This window comes from Aquarana catesbeiana, linkage group LG03 (genome assembly GCF_042186555.1).
Source record: "Aquarana catesbeiana isolate 2022-GZ linkage group LG03, ASM4218655v1, whole genome shotgun sequence".
Taxonomy (NCBI): Eukaryota; Metazoa; Chordata; class Amphibia; order Anura; family Ranidae; genus Aquarana; species Aquarana catesbeiana.
In genome coordinates, this window is record NC_133326.1 from 85,448,815 (window position 1) to 85,463,696 (window position 14,882).

At 42.7% G+C, this 14,882-nt stretch overlaps 1 protein-coding gene across 2 annotated transcripts in view; it reads right to left on the minus strand.

The window, feature by feature from the left end:
- NEDD4 (NEDD4 E3 ubiquitin protein ligase) overlaps positions 1-14,882 on the minus strand; it is a 319,479-nt gene that overhangs the window by 258,050 nt on the left and 46,547 nt on the right. For both annotated transcript variants that reach the window (XM_073618773.1, XM_073618772.1), the window contains exons 3-4: positions 14,172-14,250; positions 7,147-7,185 (exon numbers count right to left, since the gene is read on the minus strand). In XM_073618773.1, coding sequence (XP_073474874.1) covers positions 7,147-7,185; positions 14,172-14,250 — 118 coding nt within the window. The remainder of the gene's footprint in view (positions 1-7,146; positions 7,186-14,171; positions 14,251-14,882) is intronic.

The window sequence follows — 14,882 nt, forward strand, 5'->3', positions numbered from 1 at the left end:
CTATTTTGTAAGTTTTTTACCATTTACTAATAAATTGTCTTATCGGAGTTACACTATGGCCACTTTTTCTTTGCCCTTATGTCCGTGATTTGGGTTGCGGTACCTTCCTATACATGCCCGCGGTTATGCTGCTAGAGGGATGCTCTATTGCTGGTTGAATATCTGGATTCAAGGTCCTATATGTGCCTGGTTTGCCTACCATCTGCCACGCTGTATAGAGGGATGTCTTATTGCCTACTGCCTACCCGGTCTCTGGTTTGTCTACAAGCCTGTTGAGCTTGCTATCTGGTAAGCGTGCATTTTATGTGGTGGAGGATCACTGCGAGGGGTGTTTTCAATTTCCTACCTTTCCACACTGATCCCTATGAAGAGCTATCGGGGGACTCTTCCCATTCCCCTAGAAGATTTTCTGTTTTTCTGGTCTATGGACTTTGCTACATAATAATAATATTTTATCACTAATCATGGTTTTCCACTAATTTTTGGTTTGGCACTATTGATTTGTATGCACTCAATATTATTTAGATATTCTTTGAATTTTTTCTCATGTATTTCGCTATATAATCTCAATGCATATATTTATATTTATATTTGATGTTTCTCACATCCTTTTTTTTTTTTTTTTTTGCATTAATTTTTTTTTATGCATGTTACCAGATAGCAGCGATGGTGAACCTTGGCACCCCAGATGTTTTGGAACTACATTTCCCATGATGCTCATACACTGAAGTGTAGTAGAGCATTATGAGAAATGTAGTTCCAAAACATGTGGGGTGCCAAGGTTCGCTATCACTGCTATAGTCACACATGTGGGCATATATACTGTGGTAAATGACAGCCCACTCCCTCCCTCCTCCATGCCCACTAACCAGCTAAACACAATGGGGGGCGGGATAGTACATGTAAATTAATGGAGGCTTCACCTCAGCGTGATCTCCACAGTGCAACTCAACACTGCAGCCCAGGGGCCAAATGTGGCCCTTTGTTTGCCTTTATCTGGCCCTATGGCACTATTTCACTGGCACCAATGATGGAGCTTTCTTCCTTCCACTTCCTTCGATCTGACACTCTTTCTCTCACAGACACCAGTGAAAGGGCCCTATTCTTCCCATTGACACCAATGAAGGGGCGCTATTCCTCCCACAGACACCAGCGATAGGGCCCTATTCCTCCCATTGACACCAATGAAACCGCTAAAATATTCCTAACAGCTAAATACTGGACACAAAATCTGCGATGTAAGGGTTAACATGTAACTAAAAATGCAAAACTTTTTCTTCTTTTGGATAGAGTAATGCCTGGTACACACAATGAGATTATCGGACGAAAGATTGTCAGTTTTTTTTTTTTTTGCATGCTAATCTCATATCGAACCCGAAGAGTTTACGGAAGTCAGGAAAATTAATTGTACGACAGAATCAAAATTCGGAAGTTAAGTAATGTGTTGTAATGCATTAGTATTGCATTTTCGAATGACAGCTCTGTACTGATTAAAGGGAAATTGTACGATCTGGCATCGTACGAAAAAATGTTGTGTGCATGTCCGATCGGAAAATATCGGATGAATGGTCATGGTCAGCTCTCGAAAGTTCTGTACTAACGATCAGATTATCGTATGATTGCGTCGAAACCAGTATTTTTCATGCGATTTTCTGATCGTGTGTACGGGGCTTAAGGGAGAATTATAACCCATCAGAATTTTTTTTTTGCCATCTGTGTCCCATTGGGGAGATTTCTCTTCACTTCCTGTCCCATAGCCAAACAGGAAGTGAGAGGAAATGCTTTTAAAGTAAAGGAATCCAGGTGTGTCACCAAAACTAGTGTCCCCATTGAAAAATTTCCCCTCTCTTACTATTCCAGGAACAACCCAAAGTTTGGGATTTTCTTTTACTTTTTGATAATAAAAGGTAAACATGACAAATCCAAAGGGTGAATCTCGCTAAAAAGGGCACAGACAGCAATAAACGAATAAATGACAGGGGTTCTAATCACTTACTCTATCCAAAACAAAAAACAAAGTTTTGTCTTTAGTTATACTCTTAAGCCCAACTTCGGGTAAAATCTGGTAAGATCTTTAAAATCTGTTATTTGTAAAAAAAACGTTTCTAAACTGAAACGCTCATGAACGCTGCAAAACGCGCATAAGTGTGGATTGTAAAAGTGGAAAATGGAAGTTTTTAACCGTCGATTACTAGCTGTCAAGTTCCAACGTTCAGAAGGGTTTTCAAACGTCCTGTGTACACAAAGCCTTAATCATTCATCAAGGACATAGGAATAGTAGAATTCAGAAACACTGGGACGTCACAAAGCAGTCCAACTGAAGGGAGGGCAACACAGCAACACAACGCCAACAGCCCAAGAAGACGTGAAACAAACTGGGGTGCCTGCAGCTTAAAGGCTAATTACACTTTTGGAACAATGTTTCATGTAACACCCATATATGAATTATGAAACCTGGTACTGTTCCCCAGCCCACCACTTACCTGAATTAAGAGGTGCCTCTCCCCGCGGGCTTCTGTTTATTTTTAATTTTGGCACTGATTTGTGTGGCTTTACTTCCACAACAGCTTCATCCATTTACAGCTATCTCACTGGAAAGACTGCAAGTCCTATATGCCAGCGCGGTAGAGGGATTTTTAGATCTCAGGCAGCACAACTGCGGTGATGTGGCCACCACTGTAGTTGATTGTTTCATTGTTTCTTTTGCCCCTGGTGAAAGTAGTGTGCAGAAGACAGCGCACTGTACATGCCATCCACTGATGGCGGTCATGATGCCAACATTTAATAAATGCAATTTTTTTATATTAATAATGGTGCATTTATTCAATTTTTGCAAAAGGTGGAATTTGTCTTTAAAGAGCTGCCTGCTGGATTTAACATCCAAAGCTTGCTTTCAAAGATGCCAAAACATACCACTGGTAAAACTTGGAGAATGCAGGAACAAAAGACCAGGGAGCAGTCTTGCAAAACTGGAAGACAGATGCGTGATGCCTGTAAGCCCAGGAAGCATTCATAGATGTAGCAGTGTTCGCTTTTAATAGAAAGGGTGAAACCTTATCCTTAAGCCTGTAGGACTGAACAAAGATTTGCCTGAGACACCAAGAAATGGTAAAACAGGAAAGCAGGCTGACCCTTGCAGGGACCTTCTGGAAAGACAAGAGTACATCAATTTGAGAGAAGACATAGTTGAGAGGAAGGTATGAACAGCTCTAACCACATCCAAGCAATGTCTGCTTAGGATGAACTGGAACATAACAGAGATGGCAGAACAATGTCCTGGTTAAAGTAAGGTAAAGACCACGTCCAGAAGAAAGGAAGCTCTGGGCCTTGAGACAACTCCACAACAAGGCTGTTAACTTGGACACTCACCTAGCAGAAGTGGTGGCAATGAGGAAAGATACTTTAAGATGAAAAGTAGACAATGGAATATCTCTGATGGGTTAAAAAGGAGTTTTTTTTTGAAAAGTGGGGAGAACTAGGTTAACGTCCCTCAGACGATATACAGTATCTCACAAAAGTGAGTACACCCCCCAGATTTTTGTAAAATTGTATATCTTTTCATGTGACAACACTGAAGAAATTACACTTTGCTACAATGTAAATTAGTGAGTGTACAGCTTATATAACAGTGTAAATTTGCTGTCCCCTCAAAATAACAACACACAGCCATTAATGTCTAAACCGCTGGCAACAAAAGCGAGTACACCCCTAAGTGAAAATGTCCAAATTGGGCCCAATTGACCATTTTCCCTCCCCGGTGTCTGGTGTCTCATTAGTGTTACAAGGTGGGAAAGGGGAGCAGGTGTGTTAAATTTGGTGTTATCGCTCTCACTATCTTATACTGGCCACTGGAAGTTCAACATGGCACCTCATGGCAAAGAATTCTCTGAAGATCTGAAAAAGAATTGTTGCTCTACATAAGAATGGCCTAGGCTATACGAAGATTGCCAAGACCCTGAAACTGAGCTGCAGCACCGTGGCCAAGACCATTCAGGACAGGTTCCACCCAGAACAGGCCTTGCCATGGTCGACCAAAGAAGTTGAGTGCACGGTGCTCAGCGTCATATCTAAAGGTTGTCTTTGGGAAATAGACGTATGAGTGCTGCCAGCATTGCTGCAGAGGTTGAAGGGGTGAAGGGTCAGCCTGTCAGTGCTTAGACCATACACGGCACACTGCATCAAATTCGTCTGCATGGCTGTCATCCCAGAAGGGAGCCTCTTCTAAAGATGATGCACAAGAAAGCCTGCAGTTTACTGAAGACAAGCAGACTAAGGACATGGATTACTGGAACCATGTCCTGTGGTCTGATGAGACCAAAATAAACTTATTTGGTTCAGATGGTGTCAAGCATGTGTGGCGGCAACAAGGTGAGGCGTACAAAGACAAGTGTGTCTTGCCTACAGTCAAGCATGGTGGTGGAAGTGTCATGGTCTATGGCTGCATGAGTGCTGCCGGCACTGGGGAGCTACAGTTCATTGAGGGAACCATGAATGCCAATATGTACTGTGATGTACTGAAGCAGAGCATGATCCCTCCTCTTTTTGAAGACTGGGCCGCGGGGCAGTATTTCAACATGATAATGACCCCAAACACACCTCCAAGATGACCACTGTCTTGCTAAAGAAGCTGAGGGGAAAGGTGATGGACTGGCCAAGCATGACTCCAGTCCTAAACCCTATTGAGCATTTGTGGGGCATCCTCAAATGGAAGGTGAAGGCGCGCAAGGTCTCTAACTTCCACCAGCTCCATGTCGTCATAGAGGAGTAGAAGAGGACTCCAGTGGCAACCTGCTCTGGTGAACTCCATGCCCAAGAGGGTTAAGGCAGTAGTGGAAAATTATGGTGGCCACACAAAATATTGACTCTTTGGGCCCAATTTGGACATTTTCCCTTAGGGGTGTACGCACTTTTGTTGCCAGTGGTTTAGAAATGAATGGCTGTGTGTTGAGTTTTTTTGAGGGGGCAGCAAATGTACACTTTTATACAAGCTGTACACTCACTACTTTACATGATAGAAAAGTGTAATTTCTTCAGTGTTATCACATGAAAAGATATAATAAAATATTTACAAAAAATTGTGAAAATTGTCAGCTTCTCTTTCGTAGCTCTACACCCGCAACTTTCTCCTTCTCAGTGATCTCCATTAGGACCCTAAAACCCATTGACACCTTTTGTGGTTTGGAAAGGTAAATAAGTCTGAAGATGAACATCCTTCCATGCCTTTCGTATGTTATTCAAGGCATCCCAATAAAACTACCATCTGCTTTTTTTTTACCTCCATAAAAAAAAGCTGTTTAGCTCCTTCCTTTGGAAAAATGCCATCCAAGAATGAGCCTTTCCCACCTAACCTTACTTTGGCATAGATCTAAGCTTCAACTCATCATCTGATGAGTGGAATCATTCTACAGTCCATAAGGGCTCCCTGAATGTCAAAATACAATACCGCGGCTACAACGTATAAAAAAGGACTTCCTCCTTATTGAATAAAATTTTCCCACATACATCTGATCGTTGCTGGAGATGTGCAAACAAGGAAGAGACTATGCTTCACATCTGGTGGCAGTGTCCGAGATACAATCATATTGGTTCAATGTATAATTGAACAAGTCTGTTATCTGTATTATAGCTGATGGGTCCTCTATTCTCATAGGATCACCCTCACAACAGATTCTATGCTTCCGCTGTTTGTAACATGCTCCATGTCTAGAAAAAAAGGAAAGCATCATGGGAATGGGGAGTGTTGTACTTAGTTGATCAACAGCTTTTTTGATTGCCAGTGTCCAAATCCTTCTAAAGGCAGCAGTACAACCCAATGTTCCTAAATTCTACTGTTCCCGTGTCTCTTGATGAACGATTAAGAAAATAACATTTTTCTTCTTAGATATAGATGAGTGTTTTTCAACCTTTTTTTCAGTCAGGGCGCCCTTGAAAAGTATTTTCAGTTTCAAAGCACCCCAGTCTAAGGCTTCTTTCACATTACCACGTGTCAGGAACGTGCATAAAATCACAAATATTCCGTACACACAGACAAATGTGCTGATCTTTAGTAAACGTGCAAGGCTCTCAATAATGCTTAACGGTAGCCTCAAGCCCTGGCAAACGCATCATGTGCCAAATCAGTGTGCTTTTTGAAAAAATAAAAAGGTCTGGGACTTCTTTCCTTGCATTTCTGCGGACAGGACAGCCCATGGAAATGAATGGGCTGACCTACACGCAACCGCACAGATGTGAACCAAGGGCTCATTCACACATGAGGTTGGGGGATGGTAAAGCCATGATGTAAATCTGCATTTTACCAACCCAACTGCTCCCTCTTTTGCTGCAGAGGCAGCAGCCAGGGTCATATACATATTGTGGCAGTGGCAGGAAGTATACCCCCAGATGAATGGGGCCACTCTGCAACCATGTGCATTGCATGTGGTTAAGGCATGGTGGTGCTGAATTTAAGGGATTAAAACAGGAGGTGACACATTGCATCTTCACAATCTGTCAAATGCCTTTGAAAAGCGACCTGAGCATGGATCGCTTTTCAGAGGAGTGGCAGTTCGGATTGTATGGGATTAGGGGTCAGGATTAAAATCAACATGCCTGTTAATATACATAGACACAAACCTAATCTCGTAAAAGCTCACACACATAATGTACATACGCACACGGCCATTTAAAAAATTTGCAGTACTGTACCTTTACTGCACTTCACAGTACTGAACTGTAGGGGGAGGCGGAGAGCTTAGGACTTTGTATGACATTTTACGGTCTTTATTGAGCTCGGTCTGATCTTTAAATATCCTTCTCGAGCAGGATGCCTTGCCACCCCTGGCGACCTCTGATGGCACCCCGGTTGGAAAAGGGTGGTTTAGATACACTTTAATGTTCAGTACTGTGGTCTTTTTTTTTTTTTTTTTTTTTTTTTTTTAGCTCAAAGGATATAAGATGATGATCCACCAGATGTATAACGAATAATGGACATGCGTGTTGGTGAAGGGAGGATCACTAAAAGGATTCTACGGTTCATTTCTATTCAGATTCTAAACAGATTTCTCCTTGTATAGCCAAATAAGAGAATACCCAATTCCAAGAGATGTTAAAGTGAAAAAGGACTACAGAAGAAGCATTTTAAAAATAAACAATAAATACACTACTTACTCTGAGTAATATTTCCTCATTCCATTTTGGATTTAAGCTCTATAATAAAAATAAAAAAATACAGTTAAAAAGGGGCTTTTTCTTTTTTTAATTCAGAAATGTTATTTAGATCATGTGAAGTAATCATTATATAATCCTCGGGGAGCACTAAATATCCCCAATTATTGGGTAAAAAGAAAACTAGCTGTTTGAGCTGTGAGTTGCAGTACAGTAAAGAATGTAACTTTAAACAACAACACTATTCTTTAATAGTGACATAAAGGATTCTGTTTCTATTAGCCTTTAGACTTAGAGCCGGTTCACACGGGGGCGACTTGTCAGGCAACCTAGCCGCCTGACAAGTCGCCTCCCGTTCTGTACAATGGAACCGTTCTAATAGGAGCGACGCAAGTCGCTCCGACTTAGAAAAAGGTTCCTGTACTACTTCGGGGGCGACTTGCATAGACTTCTATACAGAAGTCGTTTTGCAAGTTGCCGCGGAAGTCGTTTGCAGGTCGCCTCGCTGAGGCGACCTGCAAGTCGTGCCGCCCCTGTGTGAACCGGGGCTAAGGCTCCATTCACACTTGTATTACTCCAAAGAGTGGTGACTTTGGAGTGCAACTTTGATGCAACTTTGGATAGGTGCGACTTGGATGTTATTTGTTGTCCCTCCGCAAAGTTGGACCCACTGTTGCATATAACACATTCAGGTACAACTTGAAAGGCGGACTACTTTGACATTATGAACTACTTTGAAGTTGCTATGACTAAGTCACACATATATGAATGGTTATCAGTGGAAAACATGGGGTACAACTTGTCATGCGACCTTGATGTCCAAAATCGTATGACAAGTCGCACAAGTGTGAATGGGATGTAAATCTCTTTTAGATGTTATTCTCTGAATTAGTTATGATATACAGTGAGAAAAAAAGTATTTGATCCCCTGCTGATTTTGTACGTTTGTCCACTGACAAAGAAACGATCAGTCTATAATTTTAATGGGAGGTTTAGTTTAACAGTGAAAGACAGAATAAAAACAAAAATATCCAGAAAAACACATTTCAAAAAAGTTATACATTGATTTGCATTATGAAATAAGTATTTGATCCCCTATCAATCAGCAAGATTTCTGGCCCCCAGGTGTCTTCTATACAGGTAACAAGCTGAGATTAGCAGCACTCTCTTAGGCCTGGTTCATGCCTATGCATTTTTTTAGTGCGTTTTCAGCTTTGCAAAAACACACTACCATGGTTTCCTATGGATGTAGTTCACATCTGTGCATTTTATGGAAAGGGTCAAGGACTTTTTTCTGGTTTGTGGTTCCATGCTTCAATGGATCAAAAGCGTGTATTGAAAAACGCAAAATTCAAACTGCAACCTGTATAGGTGTGAATTAGGCCTTAAAGGGAGTGCTGCTAATCTCAGCTTGTTGCCTGTATAAAAGACACCTGTCCAGAGAAGCAATCAATCAGATTCCAATCTCTCCACGATGGGCAAGACCAAAGAGTTGTCCAAGGATGTCAGGAACAAGATTTTAGACTTACACAAGGCTGGAATGGGCTAAAAGACTAATCGCCAAGCAGCTTGGTGAGAGGGTGACAACAGTTGGTGCGATTATTCGCAAATGTTAGAAACACAAAATAACTGTCAATCTCCTTCGGTCTGGGGCTCCATGCAAGATCTCACCTCATGGAGTTTCGATGATCACGAGAATGGTGAGGAATCAGCCCAGAACTACACGGGAGAATCTTGTCAATGATCTCAAGGCAGCGGGGACCATAGTCACCAAGAAAACACGCTACGCCGTGAAAGACTGAAATCCTGCAGCGCCTGCAAGGTCCCCTGCTTAAGAAAGCAAATGTACAGGCATGTCTATTGTTTGCTAATGAACATCTGATTGATTCAGAGGTGAACTGGGTTTAAGTGATGTGGTCAGATGAGACAAAAATCAAGCTCTTTGGCATCAACTCAACTCGCCGTGTTTGGAGGACAAGGAGGAATGCTGCCTATGACCCCAAGAACACCATCAAACATGGAGGTGGAAACATTATGCTTTGGGGATAGGACAACTTCACCGCATCAAAAAGAGACAATGGACGGGGCCATGTACCATCAAAACTTGTGTGAGAACCTCCTTCTCTCAGCCAGGGCATTGAAAATGGGTCCTGGATGGGTATTCCAGCATGACAATGACCCAAAACACACGGCCAAGGCAACAAAAGGAGTGGCTCAAGAAGCAGCACATGAAGGTCCTGGAGCGGCCTAGCCAGTCTCCAGACCTTAATCCCATAGAAAATATGTGGAGGGAGCTGAAGGTTCGAGTTACTAAATGTCAGCCTCAAAACCTTAATGATTTGGAGAGGATTTGCAAAGAGGAGTGGGACAAAATCCATCCTGAGATGTGTGCAAACCTGGTGGCCAACTACAAGAAACCTCTGACCTCTGTGATTGTCAACAAGTCATGTTTTGCGAAGGGGTCAAATACTTATTTCACTCAATAAAATGCAAATCAATTTATAACTTTTTTGAAAAGTGTTTTTCTGGATTTTTTTGTTGTTATTCTGTCTCTCACTGTTAAAATAAACCTACCATTAAAATTATAGACTGATCATTTCTTTGTCAGTGGGCAAACGTACAAAATCAGCAGGGGAACAAATACTTTTTCCCCTTACTGTATTTTAAAACCATAGATTTTGATCTTGTAGTATCCTTACAAGCATACAATAATTGTAAACACCCAATATACACACGCATTATAAACAGATTGTCTCCCATCAGAAAAAGTTTCCCGCTAGGATTACTCACAGTAGAAGCCGATCTGCGGGTTTTGGGCCCTGTATGTCCGCTGGCACTCGCCAATCGTTGGACAGAAACACAGAACGGAGCTCTGCCTATGAAAAAAGGGCAGAGCACTGTTCTGAGAGGGGAGAAGGGATGGATTTTGTGTACCTGCAAAGCAAGGAATAAATCCATCACTTCCCTGAGTAAAAGCAGCACATACAGTAAACCAAAACACTGGTTAGGAACACAGTTAACCCTTTGAGCGCCCTAGATGTTTAACCCCTTCCCAGCCAGTGTCATTAGTACAGTGACAGTGCATATTTTTAGTAATGGCTGATCGCCGCCATTACTAGTATTAAAAAAAATAAATAAAAATTCCAGTATATACTGTATGCCATAGTTTATAGACGCTATAACTTTTGCACAAACCAATCAATCTACGCTTATTGGGATTTTTTTACCAAAAATATATAGCAGAATACATATTGGCCTGAATTTATAAAGAAATTTGATTTAATTTTTTTTTTTTATTATTGGATATGATTTATAGCAGAAAGTGAAAAATACTGTTTCTTTTTACTGTTTAATTTGCACTGACAAGGGGCAGGATTGCTTTCTTATCACTGAGAGTTTTCAGCTGGTGTCTCGGCTTTCGATGCCTTTTTGCACCTCCCTTTCTTCATGTGTTCAATACTTTTTTTCCCCGAGTCATTCCATTTATTTACACATAACTTAATTTCTGAACTTATTTGTTTTGGTTTCTTTGTATGTATGGATTGTATGGGTTGTTACCGACATGTGGTGAAAATTTCATGTCACTAGCACCTTTAGAAATATATCTACCTGGAAAAATCGTGACCTGTTCAACACTTATTTTACCCCCTGCAGAGGCGTAACTAGAACCTTCAGGACCCTGGTGCAAAGAACCATGAAGGGCCCCCTGACATCTGGTCCCGGGGGCCCTTACCAATGATCCTGGGGTCCTTTTCTCCCATTACCGGAGCCCTTCTTGACGTCTTGGGTAGGGTTGCCATCTTTTCCTCAAGCCAAACCCGAAGACTTTAGCAGCGCACAGCAAATTATTTTAGTATACACTATACATATACTTTGTGATCAAATAACAATGATAATTGTATATATTTAATCACAAGATTCCCTCTTTACATTAAGAGTGCACAGAGTTTCGCTTAACAACTGAATATGCAGCGATTCCCTTTTACATCTGAACTTACAGAGTTCCCTTACACTGTAAGGGAGGACTGTGCAGACTGCGATATAAGGAAGAACTCTGGGGACTTTTAGTTAAGGAAAAACAGTGAGAACGCTAATGTAAGGGGGAACATTGCAGACTCTGATATAAAGGGGTTCCTGATAACTGGAGCCTCCCACTTAAATCATCGTTCCCAGTATTCCTCTTTAATCAGAATTCCCAGAGCCCATGTTACTTCAGAGTCTGCAGACTTTCCATTCGCACTGTAATGGCCCTTTTACACATCTGAAGCGATCGGACCACCCATTATTTTGTATTCGGGGGCAGATGTAAACAGACATGTGTCCATTTACACCTGCCTGCATCAGATCCAATGAAAACAGACAGATGGGGATCCATTCACCATCCATCTAGCAGATTGGATGACAGTCAGACCGGCCCATAGAGAATAATGAGCTGTGGCTGCTCTGCACAAGTAGTGCGGACACAGACCTGTGATCTGCCTGCTCAGCGGAGAGATCCCCTGTTGAGCAGGTGGATCCGCTTGGCAGAGTCCGCCCTGTGTGAAGGGGCCCAAAGGGGGAGCTCTGTGGATTGTATTGTAAAGGGGTACTCTGCTGTAAGTGGTGCTCTGGGAATCCTGATGTAAGGGGGTCTCTGCTCACCAAAGTCCCCACTTATATCAGAGTCCCCTTTTTACATTACAGCCCACAGAGCTCTCCCTTACATTAGTGTGCTCAGAGGCTGGTGAGATGAGAGAAAGGGAGGGATGCTTCACTCAACATAGATGGAGGCTTGGGCCCTGGAGTTCCACCACTGTGGTCGGTAAGAAAGGCCTACTAACCTGTGCTGTACGTACACATGAGCTGGCAGAGCATGCTGGGGCTTGTAGTGCACCACACCTGGGAAACTCAAGTGGGCTGGTGTGTTGGTAGAGGGGCTCTGGAGGTCACAACACACTCTCTCTTTAGTCCCCTCAATGACTGACCCACCTGTGTGCTGCTTTGTTTTCAATCACTGAGATGTTTAATTAGGAAGGAAGGCTGTCCTCGAAAGCCACGGATCCCCTGTGGAGGGTTGCAGCATCCATGGTACATGTTGGCCTTTCATCCACTATCTACTTGCTGGATGTTGGACTTTGCCTTTGCGAGGCACGGAGCTGCCGGGGATTGAAACGTGGACGGGGCCGCGGGCATATGAAGGAGGAGGGGGCAGGAGGAGGAGGAGAAAATCCTGCTCTCTCTCACTTTCCTCTCCTGTCTGTGCAAGGCGGGGGGGGCTGTTAGTGCGGGGTCTGGGTAGTGTGGGAGAGTGTGTAATAGACACTCTCTGCTCATAGCTGCAGCCAGCAACCCTGGAACCACATCCCCGCAGTGGAAATCCAGGGCCCAGTCATAAATGCGAATGCTGCGACCCTGGTAGTTCCGCCACTGACCCGCTGTATTTAAGCAGAAAAACAAAATTCATATCAGTACATACTAATTTATCATGTTAACCATGGAGGACAAAGGGAAAAAAGAGAGAGAGAAAAGGAAGAAAAGGGGAGGGGGGAAAAAGAGATAGGGGTCAGAAAAGCATTCATGGGGGGACAGTAAAGGACGCAGGGGGCCCCAACCAATCAGGCCGGAGTATCTAGCAAAAGGAAGAACTTACCCATTTAGTTCATGCTCCCAGAAAATATACACAATCTAATATCAGGTCTCCAAAATAGTTCAAAGTAAAGGACGGGGACGGCCGTGACGTCTACCGCTTTCTAGGATATAACGTTTCTGTGGATGTCACATGTGGACTCTGCTATGGCAGGATGCGGAGGACCAGGGGGCTGCAGCTAATCTGTATTTATAGAGATCCACCTGCCTCAGTCCTCATACTGGTGAGGCAAACTGGATCCATGGCAAACGATTGTTAATAAGGTATGTGATGAGACTTTATACCCCCATGTTTCTATAGCCTTTTTAGCATTTTCTTTATTAGAATGCTAAAATGCTGTGAGCTCTCTACACTTTGTTTTACCGGGATATAATAAACTCTTGGTTTTATAGTCTTGTTTTTTTTGTTATTTCCTCATTTGATTGCCACATTTAAAGTCCCTTTTTCCTGTGGTCTTTGGAGTTTCCCTTCCTTCATTTTGGATGTGGGCCTCTTCTCCACTGGATGAATTTTATGATTAAAATAAGTTTATAATAAAGCTTACCTGTAGGTTAAATGAATTACTCCTAAACACGCACCGTTTAGGAGATAATCTAGTGAGCAGCAGCCGGTGACGTCACCGACGAATGCGCTCTGAAGGAACTGTTGGCCATTCAAGCAGCTGCAGCACGTGAACCCAGAAGGGTGAAGATGGAAGCCTCTGAAGCGTTATAGGGCACTGCTGGCGGGCATAGTTTTAGGGTATGCATTTCATAATGTGCTAGTATGCAATGCATACTAGCACATTATGCCTTTGCCTTGCAGGGAGAATTTTTTAATTTTCTTTAACATTTACTAACGCTTTAAGCCTGGATTGACACTTGTGCAAACACAGACATCGCATGTGATTCACACCCGCCGATCGCATGTAGTGTCTGTGCAATGCGAGTTCAGCCATACAGTTGTATGGCTGAACTCGCATTAGATTCGCAGGAAAGTAGTACCGGGACTTTTTTTTTCCCTGCACTGGAATATGATCGCATGGGTGTTCTCACCCTTGCAATCTGATTCCTGTGCGAGTTCACAGTTAACACTCTGATCTGTGAACCGATCTGTGGGTGTCATTAACACTGTACTGACACCCGCAGCGGTTTGCAGAAGGCAATGTGAACTGCCTGCAGGAACCAGCACCAGTTCCTGCATCGTATATGTGTGCACCTAGGCTAAATCTTGACATTTCAAATACTGGTGGGTATCTTCTGATATTATTAAGAATTGTAAAGTGATCATGTAAAGGGCTCTGCACCTAGGATTACCTTTCCAACTGTGTTCTACTGTATGCCAAGTCTTACTCTACCTTTATTTTTGACAGGAATTCTGACAGAAAGAGCTCATCAGGGAATAATAAAACACGTGTGCTTACCTTCTTTACAGTTTTTGTTTGAACACTGGTCACTATTCCATTTTCTGGATCATAAAGTGTCAATTTCACATATGGGTCACTGGAAGACAATTTTACAAATGGATTATTAAAAACAAAAAACACAAATAAAAAGGATACTCTCACTTTATTTGAGTATTTATTGTTTTGTTCCTCTATTAGCCAAGATTTTTCTTATCAAGTCATCCTGTCCCTACAATGTCTCAGGTGTGAATGGGGAGCAGGTGTGGTGAATTTGGTGTTATTGCTCTCACTCTCTCATACTGGTCACTGGAGGTTCAACATGGCACCTCATGGCAAAAAACTCTCTAAGGATCTGAAAAAAAGAACTGTTGCTCTACATAAAGATGGCCTAGGCTATAAGAATATTGCCAAGACCCTGAAACTGAGCTGCAGCATGGTGGCCAAGACCATACAGTGGTTTAACAGGATAGGTTCCACGCAGAACAGGCCTTGCCATGGTCGACCAAAGAAGTTGGGTGCACATGCTCAGCGTCATATCTAGAGGTTGTCTTTGGGAAATAGACGTATGAGTGCTCCCAGCATTGCTGCAGAGGTTGAAGGGGTGGGAGGTCAGCCTGTCAGTGCTCAGACCATACGCCGCACACTGCATCAAATTGGTCTGCATGGCTGTCGTCCCAGAAGGAACCCTCTTCTAAAGATGATGGACAAGAAAGCCCGCAAACAGCTCGC